General features: G+C 54.0%; 7 protein-coding genes across 7 annotated transcripts; 3 read left to right on the top strand and 4 right to left on the bottom strand.

Moving 5' to 3' along the window:
- Positions 1-966: 966 nt before the first annotated feature.
- Positions 967-2349, top strand: CORC01_13872 (DNA repair protein RAD57; the record flags this gene model as incomplete). The annotated part of the gene is made up of 1 exon (XM_022625487.1): positions 967-2349. One exon carries the CDS (start codon positions 967-969, stop codon positions 2347-2349), a length of 1383 nt encoding a protein of 460 aa, XP_022468003.1.
- Positions 2350-3682: 1333 nt separating this feature from the next.
- CORC01_13871 (GTP-binding protein ypt1) lies at positions 3683-4734 on the top strand (the record flags this gene model as incomplete). Its single annotated transcript, XM_022625486.1, has 5 exons — positions 3683-3693; positions 3894-4017; positions 4076-4123; positions 4201-4428; positions 4537-4734. The coding sequence occupies 5 exons, from the start codon at positions 3683-3685 to the stop codon at positions 4732-4734; spliced, it is 609 nt and encodes a 202-aa protein (XP_022468002.1).
- A 1988-nt stretch (positions 4735-6722) lies between these two features.
- Positions 6723-9801, bottom strand: CORC01_13870 (uncharacterized protein; the record flags this gene model as incomplete). Its single annotated transcript, XM_022625485.1, has 2 exons — positions 6723-7617; positions 7673-9801. The coding sequence occupies 2 exons, from the start codon at positions 9799-9801 to the stop codon at positions 6723-6725; spliced, it is 3024 nt and encodes a 1007-aa protein (XP_022468001.1).
- A 5699-nt stretch (positions 9802-15500) lies between these two features.
- On the bottom strand, positions 15501-16888 carry CORC01_13869 (WD domain-containing protein; the record flags this gene model as incomplete). The annotated part of the gene is made up of 3 exons (XM_022625484.1): positions 15501-16514; positions 16633-16798; positions 16851-16888. 3 exons carry the CDS (start codon positions 16886-16888, stop codon positions 15501-15503), a joined length of 1218 nt encoding a protein of 405 aa, XP_022468000.1.
- A 623-nt stretch (positions 16889-17511) lies between these two features.
- On the top strand, positions 17512-20126 carry CORC01_13868 (WD domain-containing protein; the record flags this gene model as incomplete). Its single annotated transcript, XM_022625483.1, has 2 exons — positions 17512-19362; positions 19434-20126. 2 exons carry the CDS (start codon positions 17512-17514, stop codon positions 20124-20126), a joined length of 2544 nt encoding a protein of 847 aa, XP_022467999.1.
- Positions 20127-23537: 3411 nt separating this feature from the next.
- CORC01_13867 (uncharacterized protein) lies at positions 23538-24091 on the bottom strand (the record flags this gene model as incomplete). Its single annotated transcript, XM_022625482.1, has 3 exons — positions 23538-23702; positions 23757-23858; positions 23918-24091. 3 exons carry the CDS (start codon positions 24089-24091, stop codon positions 23538-23540), a joined length of 441 nt encoding a protein of 146 aa, XP_022467998.1.
- Positions 24092-24463: 372 nt separating this feature from the next.
- Positions 24464-24583, bottom strand: CORC01_13866 (uncharacterized protein; the record flags this gene model as incomplete). Its single annotated transcript, XM_022625481.1, has 1 exon — positions 24464-24583. The coding sequence occupies one exon, from the start codon at positions 24581-24583 to the stop codon at positions 24464-24466; it is 120 nt and encodes a 39-aa protein (XP_022467997.1).
- Positions 24584-24898: the final 315 nt, after the last annotated feature.

The raw sequence follows: 24898 nt of genomic DNA, 5'->3' as shown, positions 1-24898 counted from the left end.
CAAGTGACACTAGTCCTATCTCGCACTTCATTATTAGACAAGATCACCGCCTGAAAGCAGGCTTCAGCCTCGGGCCTGTGCTTGTTTCCTTAGGTCAGTTTGAAATGAGAGTGGTCCGGTGGTTCAATTGACTTCGAACTCGGTGGCTAGGTGTTCTGCCTCTCGGTTTTTCTTCACTCCCGTGTGCGTTGTCTGCCTTGTGCTTTCTTGGTCTACTTGCCCAAGCGGGTGGCTGGCGGCTCTCATCTGCACATCATCGGTGATCGGTGATGTAAGACATGTGCTCTAATATGTATCTCAATGTGTTCCCAAAGCATGTGAGGGAGCGCATACACAGCGACAGAGACGCAGGAGACCGAATAGCTCGCCAATTATATATCGATTTTGAAGAAATAGACGAAATACTTGAAACTCTCATGGCTGATGCAGCAGAGGTGAGTTGTTGAGAAAGCAAAAGCATTTCGAGGACGTCAACACAAGGTGCAGTGGAGTGAGTGGGCTTGGTCCCTGAAGCTCCGCCTTATGTAATTCCTCACGCCAGATGTGGGCCCAAGCTTGAAACCATCGCCCTTCGCCCAATCAGTCGAGGGAATTAGCCTCTCCATCAACCCTGTCTCGATGATGGTGCGCATCAAACATATGAACAGCTAAATACGCGCCTGTTTGCAAGACCCATCCCGGCCAAAGCTTCCCAACCTGATCAAGAGGAATACTGCAATGAGAAGCACCGGAATTCCCTTGGCCTCTAGATCTTGCCAAATATCTTGACTCCATTGACCCCGACTGGCCGAACCCCCCTTTACTGCATTCAAGCTCTCGGGACGAACCCATGTTCACATCCCATCTCACTCACCGGGTTTGCCATTTCGATACATCAACTTGGCGAAACGCAGCAGAATCTAGAGGCTTTGAGGTGCTTGCAAGGACCATCTGACAGTCCATGCTGCCATAGTCTCCTCACATGCCATGACCGACCTGCTTCAACTGATACCTGACTTCCCTGTTAGGCAGTTTGCTGGACTGGTACAGACCCTGGAACGCCACCAGCTTTCCGTCACCGACATTCTGACTCAGGATGTCATTGATATAGGCAAGCGCACCCAGTTGCCCTTGCTTGACATCAAAAGACTCTGCGCCGCTGTCGTTGATGCCCTCCATCGGGATTTCGGCCCTGCTAATGAGCCGCCGAATGCCAGCCGATTTCTCAAGCGCTCTCTGACGGACCTAGAGAACCAATGGTCTACAATCAGCACTCTGGACGATTCTCTCGACCGAGCTTTGGGGGGAGGCATCCCGGCCGGCTATGTGACCGAGATAACGGGCGAGAGCGGCGCTGGGAAAACGCAGTTCCTGCTGTCCTTGTTGCTGGCCGTTCAATTACCGCCGCCATATGGCTTGGGTCGTCCAGCCATCTATATCACAACGGAAGCTCAGTTATCCACCAAACGTCTCTCGCAAATGCTGTCATCCAACTCGCGGTTTGCCGACCTTGCGCCAGAAGATAAACCGTCTCTAGACGCAATCCTCAGCACCTCGACACCCGACCTCGAGTCACAAGAGCACATTCTCCAATTTCAAGTTCCCGTCGAGGTCGAGCGGCGGAATACTGGACTCATCGTTCTGGACTCGGTTGCTTCCAACTATCGAGCCGAATTCGAACGGGGAGCTCTCGGCAATCATGGATCAAACATGGGAGCTCGTAGTAACGAGCTCACACGACTTGGAGCCTTGCTTAGAGAGCTGGCCCAAAAGTACAACTTGGCTGTCGTTGTCGCCAACCAAGTCGCAGATCGCTTCTCTAGTCCTTTTGCGCCGATTGCAACCCCTAGAGCGGCACCGGCTGCAGTTGCAGGCTTCACCCAGGAAAGTCCACTGGCATCACGGAGCAGAGGACCTAGAGCTTTCTCTCCTTCAGCAGTCGAGCCGACCTCGTCCATAGCCGAGCATGTTCGTTCTAGCATGCCTGAACCGCCCGGTCTGGACGATTTTGGCCCGCCTGCGCCTCCCGCGCTGGCTTTCGATCATCAGCAGCGTTGGTTCACGGGGTGGGGCGATGATCCATTTGCCGACTACGGACTGAAGACGCCGAGTCTGGGCCTTGTGTGGTCGACGCAGATTGCGTGCCGGATCGCGCTGTTCAAGAAACCCGTTTATGGAGTGCATCGACACATAGAAGATGAAGCAGATGATCGGGGCATGCCGGCACTCAAGAACTGGCGACGATGGATGAAGGTGGTCTTCGCCCCCCACGCGAAAGCCACAGGACAGGGTCTGGATGGCGCTGTTGAATTTGCAGTGACTATGGCTGGATTGAAAGCGGTTAAAAAGAAAGAGTCTGATGACGACTGAAATCGTAGCTGCTTCACAAATATTGACATCATCTGTATTTCTGCTGGTCGATGGATATTGACCAGCCGCCTATCAAACTTGACAGCCAAACCACCGCAGAGATGGATCTGTCACTCAATGACATCTGTGGTCACTCGTCATTCAACGTTTGAAGAACAGTATAGCTATCGTCATCTGACAAACCACAATGGAGGTGGACGGTGATGAATGCGATGAGTCAATAGTAGTTGGGACTTACATCTGACTCCTGAAACTTAGTTTCAGGAGGGAGAAGAAGATAAAGTAGAGGATAGATCACTCTTTGGGGTTAACAGTGCTACCTTGTGTTGCCGCTCTCACCGTCGTCAGCCTTGTGCGATGTAAGAGGTGGCGGACAAACACCAAGCCAGCTACGCGTGTGTATGCTGGATGAGTGTGAGGTTGAAAATCTAGAAAGCTCCACATGAACCACAGAATGCGGGGTCTTGGCACGAACCACCTTTTCAAAGCGGCAAAGGGCTGGAGAGATGATGCTGTCTATTGTTGTATCCATATTGCCTCATCGAAAGCACGGATAGGCTATGGAAAGAAACGAAATTAATGGTAGAAACGAAACAAACTTTCCAAAGTTGAGAGAGCCCCAACTCAGATACCACCCGACCTCTCAAAGGAAGCTTCCGCAGGTTGCAGCTGCTGGCGGAGGTGTTTCATGGAACACGAATAACACCTGGCCCCTGATATTAAGGACTGCAGGAACGAGAACATACCCCGGCAGCTGCTTACGTACTGCACCCGAAATCCGATGTCCCAAGGTAGGGAGGCGTAGACACCTGAAGACGCCACTGGATAAGGACAGGCTTCCATGGTCACAGATGTGTCTGAATGCTCCACTCAACCCGTTCCAGAACCTGTACAGGCGGATCACGTGCCAAGCCCCATGTCTGGCTAGCCTCACCAAAGGGTTTCATTCGTCGGTGACATCTGACTCTCCAGGTTGACGTGGGTCCTTTTGTTCCCTCCGCTAGGCGGTAGCCCACTGGACGCCCTCAGCACTGGACACACTGGACACAGGACTCTGGGCACAGGACACCGAGCACTAATCAGAGACTGGCACTGGTACTCCGCGCTAGAAGCCTTGACGTAGCAGCAGCCTGCATTTACTCCGTCCGACTCCTACCACCTCACTTGACCTGTCCTGTGTTTGGCTTTGTTGCTTTCACAACCTCATCACGACACCACCGAAATCCATCAACCTCCCAACACCTGCACAACGCCCATATAATCGCCCAGCGCGCCCATACCTGCCGCATCTTTCGGTCCCCACCAGCCTTCATCGGACCCCCCGCTATTCACAATGAACCCCGAGTAGTACGTTGCGTCAACCGCCTCCTTGCGAAACGAGGAAAGCGTCGGGAGTCGCTGCTAAGCTGACCTTCTACTCTCACAGAGTCTCTCCCTCATCGATCCCGATCCCGCCCCTTCGATCTTTTCGCTCCGTCGTCGCGAATATCGCCAGATTCGCCGCTCTTCGCTATGATTAGATACCGATACTAACCCGACACCAGGTACGATTACCTCTTCAAGCTTCTCCTCATCGGTGATTCCGGTGTTGGAAAGTCTTGCCTCCTGTTGCGATTCGCCGACGACACCTACACTGAGTCTTACATCTCCACCATCGGCGTCGACTTCGTATGTTTTCGCCCGCTCTCCCGACGCCGACCGATCGGCTGCTGACGATAATCCTTAGAAAATCCGCACGATAGAGCTCGATGGAAAGACGGTGAAGCTGCAAATCGTGAGTTGATCCATGCGGCGAATCTGCTCAAAGGAGTAAGGATGTCGCAAATACTTACATGTCTGTTTCTTTCGCAGTGGGATACTGCTGGTCAGGAGCGTTTCCGCACCATCACGTCCTCCTACTACCGTGGTGCCCACGGCATCTGCGTCGTCTACGATGTCACCGACATGGATTCGTTCAACAATGTCAAGCAGTGGCTCCAGGAGATTGACAGATACGCCACTGAGGGCGTCAACAAGCTGCTTGTCGGCAACAAGAGCGATATGTCCGACAAGAAGGTTGTCGAGTACACTGTTGCGAAGGTCAGACCAACCCCACCGGTTATTCGAGCGCCACATCGCTCAGCGATTTCCTTCTGCACTGAAAGCCCTCTCTTTTGAACACTTTTTTTTTTGCTAACCCTCCAACAGGAGTTCGCCGACAGCTTGGGCATTCCCTTCCTCGAAACCTCTGCGAAGAACGCCAGCAACGTCGAGCAGGCTTTCCTGACCATGGCCCGCCAGATCAAGGAGCGCATGGGCAGCACGACCGCCAACAACACGAAACCCTCCGTACAGGTTGGACCCGGCCACGGCGTCTCCTCGAACTCGGGAGGTGGCTGCTGCTAAATGTATCGTCCCTGATTTCTACGAAGCCCGCTTTCCTTACCTGTGTTCTATGGCATTTTACGGATTTTTCTCGGCGGAGGGGGATAGTTGGGCAGAATGGGCGAGGAAGGAAAGGCACAGCTCATGAAGGTGTAGGGATCACATTTGGCTTGGACGATGCTGTGTCGTTCGCTTTTCTCTCCTTCCACGCAAAGGCTGCTTTCCATACTTCTACGCATAGATGAGTGTTGATTTGGGTCGTCTCACCTCCTTCTCCGCACTGCACACACACACAATCGACACTAGATACCTCTGTAATTGGACCTTCGGCGTTGCTCACGGCATACGATAGAGCCCCTGATGCCTACAGACGAATGCAGCAGCCGGACACTTGGGCATTCCATGGGAGACCGAGAGGGAACCCGATATTGGACTGGGACAGAGGGACAGAGGGACAACGAGGTTATCTCGGCGTGTGTACAATGTGTAGGCTTTGTTGTGCTGGCGTACCGTGTACTTTGCATTCAAGCCTGGTTGGTAGGGGGCGAGCACATCGACAACGCAACGGATCATCCGTATGGTGTCTGCGCGTTTGTCTCCAACGGCATGTCTGTTTTCCTCCTTGGCGGCTGCTGCTTTTCTGGTAGATGAGGTCGAAGTAATGGGGAAGTAACGTTTTCCTTCTTGATATTGAGGCTACCCTGGTGATTCCGTTTGGTTCGCACCTCGAATGACACCCTACGGAATATAGGCGTGAGTCTCACACTGAATCACACCAGCCGTCACCAGTGATTCTACAAGCGTTTGCAAATCGAATCAAGTATGACGTGCGGCGGGCACGGGAGTTTCGGATGGCCCGGTCACCGGTCATCGGGTCCGCCTCACGTGGGCGTGCCTCGGAGTATAGTCTGCGAACTTCCCCCCAAGTATCCCACGGGGAAAAAAGGGTGGGAACGCACATGACCCCCGCGCGGTCACATGCGTCCGGGATGACTTTGATCCACACTTTACCCGATAAGCCCAACTGGTCACCACACGTCCTAACTCAATGGAAGTGAGCGATGTAGGCACATCGATACATTCCATGATCCTTTTCGTTCTCGGCCTTGGAAATGAAAAGGGACCGTATGGAAGCTAGGCGGGATGGCCAGTGGCTATTGCTTCTGAAGAGTCAACCTTTAATAAAGATAGTTGTCTAGCAGGGCTCTCGACTTGAGCAAGAGAGATGAGTGCATCGACGCGTGGTAGGATTCAAAACACCAGGCCGGTGTTATGGAGATGGCGGGTCTCTCGCGAACACTCTGTTGGGTAGAATTCAGTCATGATCTTTCTGGATAGGATAATACCAAGTCGACGGATGTAAGTACAGATGTGATTCCAAGGATGACAGGCCGACCTGTTGCAAGTATACACATTGCTCACTTTCCACCCATTTCCCTTGACTTGACATTACCAACAATACCCCAGTCCCGGTTTCCACGGTTGGTCGATTCGATATATGCGGTGTGAGGTGAGCCAACGCATGGGAGCTGCCACTCTTCTGCTCGGCCCCTTGGCAAGATACTGCCATCACTTGCGCGCCGTCTCGAAGTATTGCCACGAGCGAAAAAGAAAAGGCGCGTTTGGAAGAGTTTCCTTCTGTATCTTTGGGAGATCTACCCCTGGTTATTGTTCGACTACATTTTGAATCGAAAGATCGCGCAGATGGCGCGCTCTAAACTGTGAATAAGAGCAACGACAAAAACCACCGGTCCTTGAACCGGGCAGCAAGTATCCATCCATTTCTCATTCTTCCCCTTTGAAATGATGTAGTCCTTCTTCCAACATGATACAGTTCCCCCCTAACCTCTCCATAAGTCAACCTCCCTCCAACTCCTTTTGCTGATGCCTTGGTATTGAGACTAAGCATGAAAACATCGTTACAGGTCATGCCAAAGAAAAGAAAATGCATAGCCAAAACGTTGAGCTGTGAAAGTACACATAATTATACAAACCAACGGCGTGACTTGTCAAGCCAGGCCGAGGAACTTCAACGCCTTGCGGCTGTTTCCCTTCCGAACCTGATTCTTCTTCAGGAACATGGGCATCAAACGTCTTTCCTCGAGGTCTAGATCGCTCTCGTAGTCCATATCGACGGTCAAGATGGATGCGCCATCGCCAACGGTCTTCTTGTCGCCTCGTCGAGACTTGAAACGCCGGCTCATGATGGTCTCCGCGATTGAAGAAGGCCGCACTGAAGCCCTGATGGAGCCCGATGTCCCGTTGTTGGTTTTCCGGCCACTGGAGGACGGCGGAGACATTGGAGGACTCGTGGAAGCCTGTGGGAATGCCGAGAAGTTGCCGGACTGTCGCTTGTTCTTGATACCACCATCCTCAGGCTTTTTGCTCTCTTCAGGCAAGTAGAACTTGGAAATGTTGATCAGGATCTTCCAGATTGTGGAGATGAATGTGGCGACTTCCGTCTCGGTTGCGGTGGATGTGAGAAGAAGGTTGGCTTTGGAAACCGCAAGCCCGTCTCGCGAGGATGTCGATGCACCAGACCTCGATCCCTTGGACTGGAGTGAGCTTGTACTTGAGGCCAAGTCACTCACGGTGGAGACACGTCCCAAGGAGCTGCCTCGGACGTGGGTGAAGGGAAGTGGTTCCTTGGCTTGAGCATCAATGACCTGTGCAACCTTCATCAGGTCAACGCCGACCAACTTCTGCAAAGCGAGGATAGTGGCAAGATGGTCCGGGGGATATTCGAGAAGGAGGAAGCGGACTTCCGAGTGCGCAGCAAAGAAAGTCTCAAGATGAGGAATGATGAGGGTCGCAAGGAGATATGAGTTGGTGAAGGGGTTGTCATGAGTCTGGTTCGCCAGCGGCTGGGCAGTAAAAGACTGCATCGCGTTTGCGATGAGATACCTATGAAGACCTATTAGTCAACCGCTGTGAAACTCAAGCAGCGTAAATCACTTACCTGAAATCCAGCCTGCCCGTCCTGGAAACGCCACTTGACTTCGTGCCCAATTTTTCGAGCTGGCTAGTCACTCCAGAGACAAACGTTTTCTTGACGCCACGCTGCGAACCAATGGCCAAGATTTGGTCTATCCGGCGGTTATCTTTTCTCGGGCTTCCGCCAGGCTCGACATCCCGGAAGATCGGCTTCCACAATGCGTCCATCTCGGGGAGCAACGGGAAGTTGAACTGGGAGAAACCCCTTCCCTTGGGTGGGAAGTAGATATTCAGCACTGATCTAAGGGAATTTTGCATGGCCACAGCTGTCTGACCGTGCACAGCGTTGAAGTCGTGGAACTTATCCTCCGACTCTGACAACGTAGGCGGAGGTGTATGCGCAGGCGTCGGCAATGCTGATCTTATCACAGTCCGGGTGAAAGGCTGTACTGGCTTCGCGGTGTAGGTTAGACCTTGGTAGGAAAAGGGGTCGTACTCTTCCGTGGTGACCTTCGCCGTGGATGTGAGCTGGGCCACTTCGGGCTCGGCCGCTTGCCATGTTGGAGTCTGTAGGGTCGATGTGTTACCATCGGCGGTAGACGCTCCGGGAGAGACAGGAGAAGGCAGTGCAACGGGATAGATGCCTTCTCTGAATGCCTTGATCATGTATTCTAGAATGGGGTCTGGACTATCGTCCTTGAAGTGAATGACGAGATCCTCATAAAACGGCAATACGGGCCGGAATGGCGTCTCATTCACGGAAAAATCTTCGGCGTCAGTCCCTCTGTCGACATATTTAGATCTTGACTTGGCATGCTTGCGTTTGCGGGCTCTTTTTTCGGTAGGTGGAGGGGGAGGCAAAGCCTTGTTCAGTCCCTTGTTCGTTCGGGCTGCTTTGACATAAATTGTCTTCGGACCATCCACACGCTTAGCGCTGCTCTCTCGTTTCTCTGCATCTTCGATAAGTTCGACGACAGACACAGGGCGGCCTTCAGCGACCTTTTCGGCGGCAGTCTTCTCAGCGGAATGCCTCTCAGAGAGAAGCTTTTCAGCGGAAGTCTTTTCATCGGCAAAGTTCTCGTTAGGCTTCAGTCGCATGAGGGTGTCCCTGTAACGAGAACTGCTCCGGCCAAGATGGCCAATCGACTGGGATCTTTTCAAAGTTCTGGATGAAGCAGATGATTTCATACGAACGAGTGATGCCTGTTCAATGAATATCGGCTCGGTTGAGCGGATGCTGAAAACGTCGGATCTGGGAGATGCCACATCAAGCAGGCCAGTGGGATTAGGCGAAGAAGATGAAAACACATCGTCCCGTTCATATGCCTCACCAATACAGCTTGGGGACCGAGGGGCTGCGGGCACAATTGGTTTGCCGTCACTGTCGAAGCCTTCGCCAGAGACCCTTTCGAGTTCGTCGAAATTCGTGATGGCAAGTCTGGGCGTTGGGCCAAGAAGATGAGTTGAATCCACGGGGTGTACGTCGTCCTTGGCATTCTCCTCGTGACTCTGGCCGCCGAAAACATAGAAGGGTGCCGTATCACCAAAGGTATCGGCGAAGCTATACATAGGTAGACTCATGCTTCTCGGGCGCGGACGGCTGGCGGGAGTGGTGAGGTCGATATCGCTCGATGGCTGCAAATTTGCAGTTTCACGGTCGAGAGCATCAGCAGCACGCATGGCTCTGGTGATGGGGTCCTCGCTTGTTTCCACCGAGGTATCGAGGAATGAACCGCGTGAGTTGGCGGGATATTCATCGAGACCGGCGACTCCTCCCTTGACAAGATCGTTGAAGATGGCTTCAGCTTTGGAGATATCCCCCTCTGTCACATTTCGAGAAATGGCCCTGATGCAGACAGTCTGCGCACTAGGCGTGCCTCCGTTCATGAAGACCAGTCTTTTACGCTTGGGGGTCGAATCCTTCAAAAATAACAGAGCTGTTTCTCTTCTCTTGGCGACAGCATTGTGGACTCTCCTGACAAACTTATATGCTTCGAAAGGCTCATCTGGGCTCTCGAGTTCGAGGAATTCCTTGACGCTTGGGAGGATAGCAATCTGTGATGATGTAGGTAGAAGACGAAGCTGAGTCGAAATGAGGTCATGGGGGCCCTCGAATGCCACGAGGCCGCCATGGTATGCGGCAGGCTCGGCCATTGAGGAAGAGTCGTCCAGAGATATCACGATGGAGAGATGCGCCAAGGCAGTGAGGGACTGAGCTGATTATGAATTATTCGGTGTTCGCGAGGAAGAGGTGAAGTGCAGCGTCCACGGGCAGTCGGTGTGTGTTTATTTGTCGAGAACGTCTTATTAGCGAAGTGAGAAAAACCCGTCGACAAAAGGCGGAAGGTGTGAATGAGTGCAACCAGTTGCAGATTCTCCCACGTTGGCCAGCTTCGTCCAGGTCAAAAGCGACAGCAGTGACAAGCCGAAAGAGAGAAGAGAAAATTGGGTGTGAATTGGAGAGAAACTCAACGGCCACCGGGCAAGGAAAAATATGAAGAACAGGACTGAAGAGAATAAAGACAGGTAATGGAGCAGGCGCAGGCGCAGGCGCAAACGCGGAAACTGGCACAAGGACCAAAATTTGTGGCTTGGGTCTACCGAGTCGATGTTCCTGATTTACCTAGGGAGACACACAAGAGAAAGTAGACAAATAGTTCGCGTCCCCAAGCTACGCCCCCAGGCGCTAGTGTGGTAGGTAACGACGAAGTGGCTTCCCGGTGAGAAAAAGGGGATGCGATGTGGAAAGAGCGACCGGATGTCTGGGTCGGGATGGTGCGGTAAGCTTAGGGCCTTGTTGGGGTGCCTACCTATTTGGAAAAGATGCGTCGTCTTATCCGAATCAAGCTGAGGCCATCCACCTCACCTCAGCCGGGAACCTTATGATCACCTTCCAGTCGAAGTGCAATCTAATGATGCCTTGTGCTGTGTTGACTAGGACTGGGGGCAACGAAAGGCGGCAAGCGGCAGGCGGTAGGCGGCAGAAGTCAGACGGCAGGAAGCAGGACATCGCGCCTGCCTCATTCAACGGAAGCTCTCCTCAGGGTGCCTGCCTCCTTGGGCTTACCTAAGGTAGTCAAGCAGTCAATAGATGAGACGGCGCTCCAGGCTCGGATGGTATACCCAGATCCAGGTTGTCGAATGATTCTTCAGATGCGCGTGACCCTTATGACGCTTGATGCACAAATCGAGGTACACCAAGAACTGAAATTGAAAGATTGAACACGAAACGGCGCGAATGCTCTCAGCGCGGGATATCGCACTTGACCTTGCTTCGCCCTTGGCCAACGCTCACTATTGAGCTAGCTCGACTGCGTGCGTCCCTTAGAAAGACGGTAGCGTTCAAAGACACTCCAGGTCGAGATGGCTGACTGGAGCCAGGTCTGGGGCGTTTAGACGAAAGGTTCACGCTACTACGTCGACATTGGCAGAGTCCAGTGGGATCAAGCTCCTCGGCGCCTTCTCCCTGGTCGTTACTGATGGCTTGAGACTAGCACCAAATCGATAATCCGATTTGACCTCAGCGTGTCGCAGGAGCCAGTCCGTCGGCATGTCCAGCATCGGGAAACAATGGCACACTGGTTTGGCAGCTGTGCAAGCTGCCGTCACTTGCATCACTGATCGGCTAAGCCATGTCGCCGTTTGACGAACCCATCATGATAGTCTGATATCGACGGTATCAGTCATTGCAACTGCGAGCTGCGAGCAGCGAGCAGGACGAACGAAACAGGCGAAGCGAATGTAACACAGTGTCTGCAAGGGCTCCGGGCTGACAGCTTCCTTGCGGGTGAGGCGACGAGTCTGCGTTGGACAAACAGAGTTGACCAAACAGAAGCCTCCTTTCATCTATGGCGAACGCACTTAGATAGATAGGTGCGTGAGTACCAAGGGTATCTGTAGATAGTTGGAAGACAGCTGCATGGAAGAGGCACTATTCCATAGTACCCGCGAGAAACGTCCCTCTACCTCCATATTGTGCAAGATCATAGGATAGCCCGTGCAGAGAGAAACAAGAGGTAGATCGGGAGGTTGGATAGCTCAGGAGGCTGGGACAAGGGACGCCTGGATGCGGCACTTTGCGATGATTGATGGCGTTCCCTCAGTCTGACCACTCAGCTGGTGAATGAGGTGGAAAGTGGACCCCCAAGACAGTCTCCAGGGTTCAGGGTTCACATTCGGCAAGGGAGAAGCAGGGGCTGCGGGCAGGGGTGTGTGTACTCGAGAAACGCTTTGCCTATCTGGGCGATCGACGGCAGGCCTCCTTCTTAGTCGGGGGGAAAGAGCCAATCGGCATAGCAGGATCTGCCCTCCCTGTTTGCTCGCAGCTCGCTTCCAGCTCATTTCCAAGCAGCTTACGGTCCTTCCTCACCAAAATTCCAAAGAAAGAGGGACTTTTTGTTTGCTCTTCCGCCCCCTGCGTCCTGCCTTTGCACGACATACACGTGTCTGCAGGGAAATTCTGTTCCTGCGTGACAAGGGCTGTCTGCAATGGTTCCTTGACTCCATCAACCTCGTCAGTCCTTTCTCATGGTGTCTGGCAAGCTTATCACGAGACTTGGACATTTGCAACTTCGAACATCACCCATGGCTCGAGAACCGGGTCAACTTGCCCATCAGCATCATAAATCTCACCAGGACTTCACGTTGGAGCCCCCTTTATGTGTCGAAAACCGAGGCATTCGCGGTCGGATCCCCAACTCGCGCCACCAATCCAACTCTATGTCGCATAGTTTCTCTCTAGCCAGAACTCTGTGCCAGAGCACACGCCCCTTTTCAGTCGGTGTCTCCACGCGATATCGCAGCCTTCCCATGTTTTCGCCCTTTCCCGAGCGACTACAAAGGCATGGTAGGCTAACGGTGTGACGGATATGCGTGCAATCCACAATACGAATGGCAATCATCAGGGAACCAGCTTCGTACCGCGCCGTCGATATCCTCTCTGACATGACTGAATTATCAAGGCGGATCTGAGGAGAAAAGTACGTGGGAACAGACAGTTCACGACTTTAATCTCCATGCCATCTTCGTGCGAATTCACTTCTTCCACTGGAACCAATCCACTTCGACCTCACCCATCAAAATCCTTCAACAGTGGCCCTAGCACCCCCGCCCGCGTTGTTGACAGGGATGGAAATGCAACGGATATTATTAGACTTTGTGCCCCGGCGAAGAACTATTGGCTATATGAACCTTGCTCTTTCATGGTTGCAGACAGCAAGCAAGCCTGCTTAGCCGTCGAGATGGCGACCTTGTCGCCCGTCAGTCCTACCATAGCGGTCCTATCCGCGAACCTACGCGCGTAGTCTAGATGGAGACAGGGGACCTCAGCCCGGATGCTGTCTGATGTTGCATGAGACGGCCAGCAGGCCGGTTCCTGAAATTCTCACCTTGCTGTTCGCTGACTTGCTTCGCCATTTCTCGTCCGACAGCTTACTTCACGACGTGGCTACCCAGGCGAATTTGACTGACTGCCTTGGACCGACCCATACAGATTGCTTTTTCGTGGGCAAATTGAAGAGATCTGCCAGCCTTGATTAGCGCCTCTGCATAAGGTATCCCACCTGGGCAGCCGATCGATCTTCGATAATCCACAACGCGGCGCCTCTGGGGCTTGTCCCGTGCTCTCGGATCGCCAGGCAGTACGTTTTTTCAAAGGCTGGTCCAGCCAGGCTTGGAGAAATCCCCACCAAAACCACCTCATCGTTGCCCTTTGAGTCAGTTCCTGCAGCAACGGGACAACTCTGTCACCAGAGGGAGCGGTGAAGGGCTTGAAACAGACTAAAGGCAGTCTTTGTTGTACGGCAGACAACCTGAATCGTCGAGACGGCGGCCACCGGTCACAACGTTGCCTCGATTAGGACCAAGCGATCTGCCCTAGACTCCTCGATGTTCCCCACCACGGTCGCTTACACAGCTGTTGGCATCACCTGCAGCATTTATTCTTTGTGGACCGCTGTTTCTGCATGACAATTGTCCGGCGGCTCACAGACTGCACTATAATCGTACAGACACGCACATACTCACACACCTCACACAACTTGTGGATTCCAACGCGTCGCGCGTCGCGAAGCTCACGACCGGCAGCCGCGATTTTGGACAATATCTTAGACAAGTTGCGGACCATGGGATGAATTCAATGCGTCGGCCCCAACTTGTCGGCCGGACCAGCTCCGTCAAGCCGTGGCCACGCAGCGGCTAAAATGTCTCATCTATAGCCGCACTTGGGGAAGCCTAGATCCCTCTTCTGCCCGTGCGGCTTCGTGGGAAATGTGGAAAACGAAAGCAGTAATCTCTTTTTAACGTCTGTGATTCATCTGCTGGCAAGTTCGAGACCTTTCCATCGCAGTCCGGCGGAGACCTAGGGACGTCTGAACACGCTGTCAAAAGCTTGAAAATCCGACTTCCCTGCGGTTGTTCAGGTCACACAAGCCCTCCCGCCGGCAGTCTTACCCCCTGATCCGTACATTGATCGCAGCCGGCTCCAAGATAGCCCTATAGCTCCCCATTCCTATCAAGGATTCCCTGGAATGGATTCCTCAGCTCAAGGTTGGCTGCATCGCGGTTCAGGTCCATCGCCACTTTTTATATTAAAAAAGGCCAGGATGACAGCCAGGCGTCGCCGTGTCTCGGGAACTTCTCATGCTCGCCCGGTCTGGCAAGCTATTGAAACTACTAGTTTATGTTAGCTAGTTAAGCAGATGCGTTCGAATACGATGCAGCCTCTCATATAGCCACAGGCTTTCAGTTGGCATACGGTGGTGGCCCAAGATGCTAAGGGATTGTCCAAGATCATCAATTACCCCGGACGACCAAGCACTGAGGACATGGCGGAAGACTGGTCCGGAAGATCGGGCCGCTAGACAATTTCCGAACATGGACATGTACATATATATGTTAGCAGCACGCATCAGAAGATATGTGGAATAGAGGACTGCGTTTGAAAGATCGTCGAAGTGAGGTTAAATGATGTGCGTGCACCACGCCAGAGCACGCGGCGATCTGCATATATCAAGGCAGTTCTCATGAAGCAACACGTGGAAACCATTCGGACGAATCATTCTAGTCAGAATTATTTCTGAAATAGCCTACATCCTAGCGGACCAGGTACGCCACGGATCGGTTGACTGCATGGGATGTTGCAGATGTCGACATACACAGCTTCTCCTGTCAAACAGATCATGAACAGAGAACTTCATCGCTTTGATATCATTACGACTTTGTCAACATCATGCCGCGATCATAACTCTTCTGATAATGGCTGCTACCACGGTTATGCCGAGGAACAGTCACCGTTGCGGCACTTTTAGTTAAGCGATGATGACGAGCAAACACACACAAGATTTTACTGTGTTCGAAAACAAAGTGTCCTTGACCGGTGAAAGAGAATGGACTAATTTAGGTAGACACATTAACAATGTTTCTCGAGAGCAGGGTACCATTTCCCACAAGAATTTACTGATTAAAGTTTGAGTACGCCATCCCGCTGCCCCCATCTGTCGATAATCCAGTAGAGGTTTAATATTGGGGACCAGGTGATCATAATCCAGCCACTAGACTCATCAAACAGTGTCCTCATGGGTGGAAAGAAGCACACAATTTAAGTACACTATGCTCGGGCTTGAAGCATTTGATAGCGATGGTGGCTCTAATTCTTCGGTAAGTCCTGATCGCTGGGGCTTCCCAACATTTTTGTGTTGTAGAACATAATTAGGATCCCAACATGAAGCCTGCAATACTTAACTCAAGAGCCCCCTATCATTCACTATTGCGTCAAAGGTACTTCAAGTGATGGTGGCAACAGCATGCAAAAGGAGTAATGATGGGCATCCTTCTCAGTGACGGGACTCTACTTCCTAGTCATCTTCCATCAATGCAGCCAACTCCGCTTCCTCCTCGGCCGTCATCAAAGGCTCCTTGTCATCCTCCTTCCGCTTCTCCTCCCCCTCCTGTCCGTCGACAGCCTCCGCCGCAGCCCGGATCTCCTCGACTGCCGCGTCCAGCCCCTTCCGGTCAAGAGGCCACGTCCGCAGCGTACAGTCAATACCGACACTGCACAGCACGTCCGAGGACCGGCCCGCCGGGTCCCGCAGGACGACAAAATCCGTAATCTCGTCAAAGTGCGCGTCGAGGAGGGCGTACAACTGCCCCGAAGTCCGGTCCCAGACCTTGATGTGCTGGTTGATGCCGCCCGTGACGACCCAGTCGCCCGTGAGCGCGATGGCGCGGACAAAGTCGCCGTGCTCAAAGGCGTCCTCGGAGGAAAAGGCCTTTTCGCGAAGGAGACATTTGGTCGTGCCGTCAGCGCTCGCGGTCCAAAGGTCGACATCGTCGCCGGTGACGTCGAAGAGGACCTTGTACACACTCGTCTCGTGCTCCTGGATCGTGAGCTTCTCCTCTCCCGCTGCGGACTTCTCTCTGGCAGCCGCGTCAAAGGGGAGCTGCGCGTACGAGTCCAGGGTAATCTTCCACCGGCGGATATGCGGGTCGCTGCTGCCGCTGACGAGGACGATCTCGTCGGCCCCGCTGAGGACGGGGTCGATGGCGAGGGACTGCAGCGACATCATGGTCGTGGTCGGGTCCTGGAGGACGTGCAGCTTGCGGCCGGCGTCGGCGTCCCAGACGATGATCTTTTTGTCGGCACCGCCGCTGATGAGGATGTTCTTGTCGCCGAGGCGGCCGCAGACGAGGGCCTTGACAAAGTCTGAGTGGCCCTCGTACTTGCGGCCCGGTCTGCGCGTCGCAACATCCCAGGACCAGACTGCCTTGTCCCAGCTTCCGGCGAAGAGGATGTTGTGGGAGGTGCCGCCTGTCGCGAGACACGTTACGGGGACGGAGGGGCCGGTGTATTTTGCTGTGATGGTTCGTGTCTGTGATGTCGTGAGCCCCTGACCAGTATAGACTGTCCCCGCTCACTAGAGTGGGATGGGTGCGACGAGGCCAATGAGGAGATGTGGGAATCTCATCAGATGGGTGAGAGAAGCTTACCTCGGTGTTCACCCGCGACACCCTTCCTCCAGACTCTGCCACAAAGACGGAGGTGTTCGACTTGGTATCCTTGATTACAGCCAAAAGCTTGGAGGGCATGCGCAACGGGTTGCCAAAGGGGTTTCCCTCCTTTTTGGCACGTTGCTGGCGCTTCTCCTGCTGAGTGCTACAACAATTTCAGTAAACGCCCAGTAGAACCCGTCTGGTTTTGCACTCACTCCGTCTCGAAGAAGTTCTCCTGGTTGGATGACTCCATCTTGAGAGGGGTATCTTTCACTAATGTATTGCCAAATGCTTGAGTTGCGTTTTCAAGAATTGTAGAACAGCATGAGCTTACACAGCGAAGGCTTTTAAAACAAGGGCGTGGTAACCAGTTGACGGGCAAAAGATGGGTTTTTGGGAATTTTGATGCCTAATCTTGGTAGTTCTTCAGGTCGCCCACTTTCACTCACCAACCTGTATTTCTCATCAATTCTGATGCCTGCGATATGTTTCTGTGAGCGCGGTGACAGTTCTTCCACCTGTGACCAGATGGCCGCAGCGGACATCAGGAAACAGTGTCTGGCAAATGTCGGTACGTACCTGGCGGGGTTCCTTCAACGACCAACGGTACCTGGTCCCGCACCTGCCAAAAAATAGTAGCTTTAATTGAATTCGCGACGCGCCTGAACGCGTCCCTCCCACAGTGCGTCTGTCCCACCATCGCCATATTCATTCTCTCTAGCACACATCTCCAGCCCACGATCCCATTGACTATACCACGATTTTGCAATCAGCCAGCTGTGCATCCATTTTTTGAACCTCGATCTCCTGCAAGCGGAGAAAGCTTCAAAACACCCATGAACACGAACTAAGCCATATCCCAAACACCCACCCCAAATGGCCTCCTCCCTCGCTCCGAAACCGCGGCCGAGGCCGGCGCATACAACAGGAACAACCCGCCTCGCCTACACGCCCTCAGGCGCCCGCCTGGTGACCGTCGGCTCCAACAACACGATCCGCCTCTACCGCACCCACCACGACGGCGAGCCCTTCAACATCGACGACTGCCCCGAGCAAAACTGCGCTGTTGCCGCTTCAGACGCCTTCTTTGTCGTCGGCTCCGAGGATGGCACCGTCAGCGTTTACTCGGTCGAGGACACCTCCTTTGAGCGCTTTATCACCCGCACCTCCCTACCCGTCCGCGATGTCGCCCTCTCCCCCGACGCAAAGTGGTGCGCCGTCGCCAGCGACGAGCTCACGGTCAAGGTCGTCGATACCCAGGATAACTCCCGCATCCGCGTCCTCAAGGATCACGGCCGCCCGACGAAGCACCTGGCCTTTGACCCCAAAGGAGGGCTCTTGGCGCTAGCGTGTACGGATGGCGTCATCTACGTCTACTCCATGACGGCGGAGACGCCGGAGCTGATCCGCAAGGTGGACGGCGTCATCGGGCCGCTCGACCCCGAATCAGAGACCTCGGCGAAGATCGTGTGGCATCCCGACGGGCGGGCCTTTGCGGTGCCGACGCCCATGCACGATGTCCAGGTCGTTTCAAAAAATGACTGGGAGAAGCAGCGGACGTTCGCCAACGGGCACTTGGGTGATGTCACAGCGGTGGCGTGGTCGCCCAACGGCGCGATGCTGGCGACGGCGGGTAAGGATGGGAAGCTCTTGATCTGGGAGACAAAAACCCAGAGCGTGATTCAAAAGTTTGACTACAGCAACGTTATTGATATCACATGGCATCCCAAGGACAATCTGCTGTCGTTCACTACGTCGGACGGCGAGGTCTACATCTACCCCAACCTCATCACGGAGCAGTTCTCCGGCTTCCTGCAATTACCTCGCCAGCCCGCGCCCTTCATTCACGACCCTCTCTCCGAGATCTCCAATAATGCCAGGAGACCAGAAGCCAACGGCAAGGCCGCTATTCCGAGCCGGCCCCGGCGTGATTCGCTGGGCAGCCTTGACTCCTTCCTCAATGGCGAGGACGGCTACGATGACGGAGATGACTTCGTCGTTGATGATGACGGCGCAGGCTACTCGACCGGCACGAAGAGGCCCCTTGATGGCGGCGGCGACGGCGGCGACCGCGCGAGCAAGCGCCGCCAGCTCGCGCTCAACTTCCACGAGGCCTTCCAACCTGGCTCGACCCCTTGGCGCGGAAACCGCAAATACCTGTGTCTGAACTTGATCGGCGTCATCTGGACGGTCGACCAAGATGGCCACAATACCGTGACGGTGGAGTTCTACGACCACGAGTTCCATCGCGACTTCCACTTCACAGACACGTTCCTCTACGATAAGGCCTGCTTGACGGAGCACGGCGCCCTGTTCTCGTGTCCACCGCAAGAAAACACCCTGGCCACCATCTTCTACCGCCCGCACGAGATGTGGACGCAGCGGACAGACTGGCGGACCGAACTGCCCAAGGGCGAGGCCGTGGTTGCCATGTCGCTGAGTGAGTCCTTCATCACAGTCACCACAACCGCCAACTACGTACGCATCTTCACCCTCTTTGGGGTGCCGTACCGGGTCTACCGGCCCAAAAGCACACCCATGGTCACCTGCGCCAGCTGGCGCGACTATGTCATCACAATGGGCAACGGGGCCGTCGGCGCGGACGGCAACGCCCGTCTTCTGTACACGATCGAGAACATCAAGCGGGACGAGATCTGTCAAAACGAAGACACCGTCGCACTACCCGATGGCGCGACGTTGCAGAGCGTTTTCTTCTCAGATGTCGGCGTAAGTTTACATACCACCCCCTTTTTCGGACATAAGATGTAAGTCGCTAACGGGCAGGGTCACCATCTCAGGATCCTTGCATTTATGACTCGACCGGCACTCTCCTCACCTTGCTTCACTGGCGGAAGCCCTCGCGCGCCTGCTGGGTGCCCCTCCTTGACACAAAGCTTCTCCCGCGTCTAGCGTCAGGAAGGAAGACCGAAACCTACTGGCCCATCGCGGTAGCCGACAAGAGGTTTCACTGCATCATCCTCAAGGGCGGGGACCAATACCCCTATTTCCCCCGGCCGTTACTGTCCGAGTTTGACTTCTCCGTACCCGTCACCTCCGCTCCGGCGCCGGCTCCGGACTCGGAGACTGCGGCGGATCAGCAAGGAGAAAATGGAGACGAAGAAGACGAGGGCCGCCGTGAGTCACGCAAGCTGGAGCAGAAGCTGCTCATCTCCGGCATACACTCTGCCCAGCTGCGCGACCTCATCGACCACACTGACGCCACGCACTCGCAGCGGACCGGCCTGGCGCGGCTGGAGCTCGAGCTCGACAAGACGCTGCTGCAGATGCTGGCCATTGAGTGTCGTGAGGGCGAGGAGCGCGGCATGCGGGCGCTGGAGCTTGTGGGCCTGATGCGCGATCGGACGGGCCGTATGATTGAGGCGGCGGGTAAGGTTGCGGAGCGGTACGGTCGGTCGATCCTGGGCGACAAGATCCGCGAGATTGGAGAGCGGAGAGTCAGCGGAATGGATGTCGACGATGGCGACTTTTAGGCTTTTGACATCCATGGCTCTATAACGAAAGGGACGGTAAGAGGGGGAAGGCGGGGAGGGCTACCCCCGTCACTCCCCATGTCGGGAATTGGGTTTCATGATTGTTTGGATGGGTCCTTCCCGTCAGTATAAGGAAAGGCGTTTGGATGATGATACTATGGTGACAACTTCATGGCCCGCGTTTATCTTTTTCTCCCAGGCGTGTGCGCGAAATGAATGACTAGATACAGAGCGCTGGAGGGTGTTTTGGGGGCCATCGTCGTCCTGGTCGCGTTCCCTGTAAAATGTCCATGATACGGAGCGGGACAAAGAGGCATGAATAATACGAGGAATAAACATCGTGTTCGCTGCATGGGAATAGATATCACAGGGCAAAGAGGAGATCTGTCTGGGTCGTTTTGTGAGGATACGTCGCGGTTCATCTGCCGTACGTGGAACTCTCTGCAGCACGGGCAGGAGAGCGGCACCCATGGCAGCGGTCATCGCGGAGCTTCCGACAGCTGATGTTTTCCCTTGGATCGATATTTGACCTTGGCTCAAATTTCGAATGGTCTCTCCCCTCCCCTTCCCGTCCCTTCCATGGCCCTGGATCCCAGCCTTGAACGGCATAATGTCGGACTTGATGTATGCATAAGCCCAAACACGCAGGACCCCCGGATCCGACACTCCTCCGTGGAAAGTATACTTGGAGCTCCGAAGTTGAGAGGGACCAGATCGAATCGACCACCAGTCGTAACAACTGGAACACCAAGAAGAAGATGTCTACTTGAACTTTGGTTCCTTCGTACTGAAAGCAGGGTTTTCTTTCGGGCCCATGTCGAGATATTTACGTCACCGCGGCCTCTGATTCTCTCAATTAAGTTCAAAACTGAAAGAAACTGCCCCGAGCCATGCCGCCCGGCCTCGTGTCATGTTTCTCTCTCGGCAGTCCAACCGAGACGCCATGGTCGTTCTCGGACGACTTTGCCGGATGTCCAGTGGCATTCTTCGTTCCCGTGTGCGCGGAGACTGGAGGAGAAACGGAATGAACGGCAGGGTTCGGGCCGCGTCCGGGTAAAAGGCAGCGAGAATTGGGAGGTCCTGATGGTTGGCCACGCTGTCTGTCGCCTTCAAAGGTCCCTCAGGATAGGTGTCATGTTTGGCCATGGAGATGAACAACCATGCTACACGCCTGATGGCCATTTGGGGGACATCGCCGTTTGCTTGATTACGACATGGTACCCTGTACCATTTGCAGAACGGCCATTCCATAGTAAGACGTAGGCTACCCGCGGGTTCTGTCCGGTGTTAACAAGGCAAGGGGTGTGGAAGGACGAACAACTAGACTCGAAATACGACATGGTGAAGACAGAAATTAGAGTTTAAGTCGAACAGGGTAGATCTCGGTTGTAAGCTTCTTCTTTGGCTTCGGATGTGTCGTTCCACTGGGCGGGCCATTCTCCATGGAGCGGAGCGGGTTCGTGGAGCTGGTCTGCCCCATGCCCCAATGCGGTGCCCAAAGGCACGCAGCGATTTTCTTGGTGAAGAACAGTTTCAGTGAGTGGCAGATAAGACGAAGGACACACCAGAATTAACGGGTCAAACAATCCGCAAGGGGCACCTGGAACTCAGTTGTGTGAGTCGAACTTCTAGAAGCATGATGATTCGCCGTAAGATGAGCGTCGACGTTACATCTCCAATGCCTTTCAGACAGAAAGAACGCTTACAGCAGAGAGAGTTCGCCGGAGCCGGGTCGCGTTACATCAACAGCGGACTATGGAGATGGCCGGGGGTCTATGTGGTACCACAGTGCAAGGAGCCAGTGCTGGACTGCTGGTCGAGAAGGCTGTCGGATCGACAACATTGAGGTGCTCGACCTAACATTTACCTGTTGCAGCTCCCTTTCTGACATGCTAGGTGCGTGTCTACTAAGCAGTATGTCGTGTTATCGCACAAGGCTGGACGGATAGTGGTTCTGCTGAAACGATGGGACTGCAGTTCGTTCGCTCAGGCCGCCATCCACAAGCTCCTTCGTTTTGGAAGAAGTCAAAATGCTGGTTCAGGTAGATGTAAAGAGCTCACGGAAATAGATTGGAGACTTACCGGCTGTGTGGCAGTAGCTGTCCGTCGTCGGAATGACCTGAATATGACGCTTGCTCGAATGCATCATCCATAGGCGTATTGGTGATTAGGAAGAGGTTGCAGAAGTGCATGTGGACATGTAACGAGGTCAACGTTTCTGAGCTGAAATGCTCCCTAAACCTTGTTCAGCCAAGAGCACCCGAGGCTCAAAGGATGCGCCAAGACAGAGCTGAATGGCCGTGACATCTTGTTTTCAAAACGGAAGAGTATAGCAAGCTTTGAGGCGAGGGCCGGAGGAAATAGTCCCAGGCACGGTTGAAGGCAAGCTCGAGCATGTGAATGTCCCTGTCCTTGCAGATCCAATTGCATCCAAATATCGAGATTCCTGCCATGTGGAACCCGCTTTTAGTACAGTGCCCATTGCTGAGTGAGCGACTGGGGAGGTTCCATTTCTCTTCAACGTTTGGAGGTACCCGTATCTTTGCCCATGGAAATACAACTACTTGACGACAGCTTTACATTTGTCGCAGGAGCTTCTTCGACGTGTCCTATTCGTACACTAGTAAACGTGACAAGCCCACGTCGTCGTCTGGAATCTGACCAGGGCAGGGGTTGCAGGGGAAATTCAGGGCTTTTGCTCGACGCTTTGTCCCTCGGTCTAGTATGGCTGACTGGCCCCTTACCGGCCCGGTCCATGGTCTACAGCTCCCCCCTTCAGTCCTCGAGAGAACGTCAGTAATAATGATCACAGGAGGAGGAAAGGCGTGAACTGCAAGAAGTAGACAGATGGTTTGCAGAGAATTTGTCGTGAAGACGCCGATATGCCCGATTTAGCACTGGTCAGGTCGAGACCAGGCCAAGGATGTTGAGCGGGCGGAAATTCTCCACGCCACAGAGTCGCGCTACCGTAGGGCTAACACAAAGAGAGAAGACTTGCTTGTCAGTAACTCCTTGCCTCTGCATATCAGCTCTCTGTCCATACCGTGGTAGAGAATAGCGTTGGAAGGTCCGGAAAGCCTCTGTGGTATGGCACAGGGGTTGGCGCATGCCTGCTGAATCTTGAAGCTTGAATCTTTAGTCTGCGCTTCCAGTTGCCTCCCCCGATTCATCATGAAAACTGTATGAATCCACCCTCTTGATTCAGTTGGTCATCATGGAGGTTGCCGTGGCAGATAATCGGCATCTTCAGAAGTTGAGAGCCTCTGGCCAAGAGCAATGCGATGCTTGTTTAGATCGACTTTTGACCCATGGGTCTCTGTGCGTTCCTCCTAGATGCGGAGTGATCATTGCGCGGCATTAACGGGCCCCATTGTCAACTACACAGTAGGCACCGAGCTCACGGCCATTCTGCTAGGGTTGGTGGTTAGAGACAAATGGCTTGATCGGTTCTGCCCTAGCCGTCTCGCGCGGATTGTGGATATTATCGCGAAGAAGCGAAGCCGTTGAAACAGAAGCGCACCGTCTGGCCGGTTCGAATCTTCCGTGATTCCTGGACTCTCGGTGGCCCTGCGTTAGCTGCCACAAGCACCGCACCACCACTAGCCCGAACCTTGGGTTAAGATGACGGTCGCTTTGAGCAGTGGAAAGGCGACATTTATTGGGCGAGCGGCAGAGGCCATCATCACGCCACGGTAAGACACAGGAAGCAGAAGGGCTTGCGCAAAAGCCGCTCTGAAGCCCCTGCGTGCTCAATTTGATGAGGGCAAGCTCTCCACATGCCGCATGCTGAACTGTTCGCAGTATCTACCACAGAGCACAGGCCCGAAGCCAAGCCAGCCCGCCAGGCACAATCTGTTAGCCAGTCGGCTTCCAGGATTGTCGACACAAACCACGGTTGATCGAGATTCGACACCACTCTTGGAGAACAGTGCAGCTCCCGACTGGCTTGTCAATTGTGAGAGCATCTGCTCGTATCCTCGGGGACTAGCTTTTTGGACGGGGAGCTTGGGGCCCTTCGGCTCGGTAAGAGTCCCGCCAGTTTCGCTTGTCTTCTCCCTGGCGTCGAACGGACACAGACGTGACATGTATGTAGTCAATGAACCGGATTGCTCAGTTAGGCGACAACCAGGCTAAGCGGGTGTTATCAAGCAGAAATAAAGCACAGAGCATCTCTGGAGCAGCGTAATGGAGCCCGCACGGCTTGTAGGATCCTGGAATGGCCCATTGAATGCTCCCGGTGGTGATGGGTGGTGGTTGTGGCGAGAACGAAGTTGTCCCTCTCGTCTTGTCTACCGCGACTTGATACTAACCTCCCAAGTGCAGTCGGTCAGAAGTCATCAAAGGGGGTCTGCCTCGCAAGTTTGGGGATCACATCTCAGCAGAAGATGGGCTTGGTTTGCTGGGATGGGTGTTGTCCCCACCCACACCCCCTCCTGGTCGCGGCCGCATCTAGGCATCTGGGAGACGGGGTTGGCTGAAAGACAGTGATTGTCGCAGATGGTAATCTTGTAGCTTCCTGGACCGGGCGATTGGAGAAGAGATCTTGAGCTGCATGACTGAGACAGCGTGTCAGAGAAACGAGAAGTTGGGGATCGAATGACGGGAAAAGAAAGCAAAAACGGACTTTAGAGTGGAGAGGACAGTCGAAGGGGGGGAAGAATGTTCGTGGGCTTGAGGGTATGAACACGACGGTTGAGGAGTAGAACGGATGAAAAAAGGAAAGGAGCGGTTCGTATTAATACCTAGATTTGGGAGGAGGAGGATGAGAAGGG

Source organism: Colletotrichum orchidophilum (genome assembly GCF_001831195.1).
Source record: "Colletotrichum orchidophilum strain IMI 309357 chromosome Unknown Scaffold_220.1, whole genome shotgun sequence".
NCBI classification, from domain to species: Eukaryota; Fungi; Ascomycota; class Sordariomycetes; order Glomerellales; family Glomerellaceae; genus Colletotrichum; species Colletotrichum orchidophilum.
The sequence above is the reverse complement of the archived record's forward strand: the minus strand, read 5'-3'. Positions and strand labels throughout refer to the sequence as shown.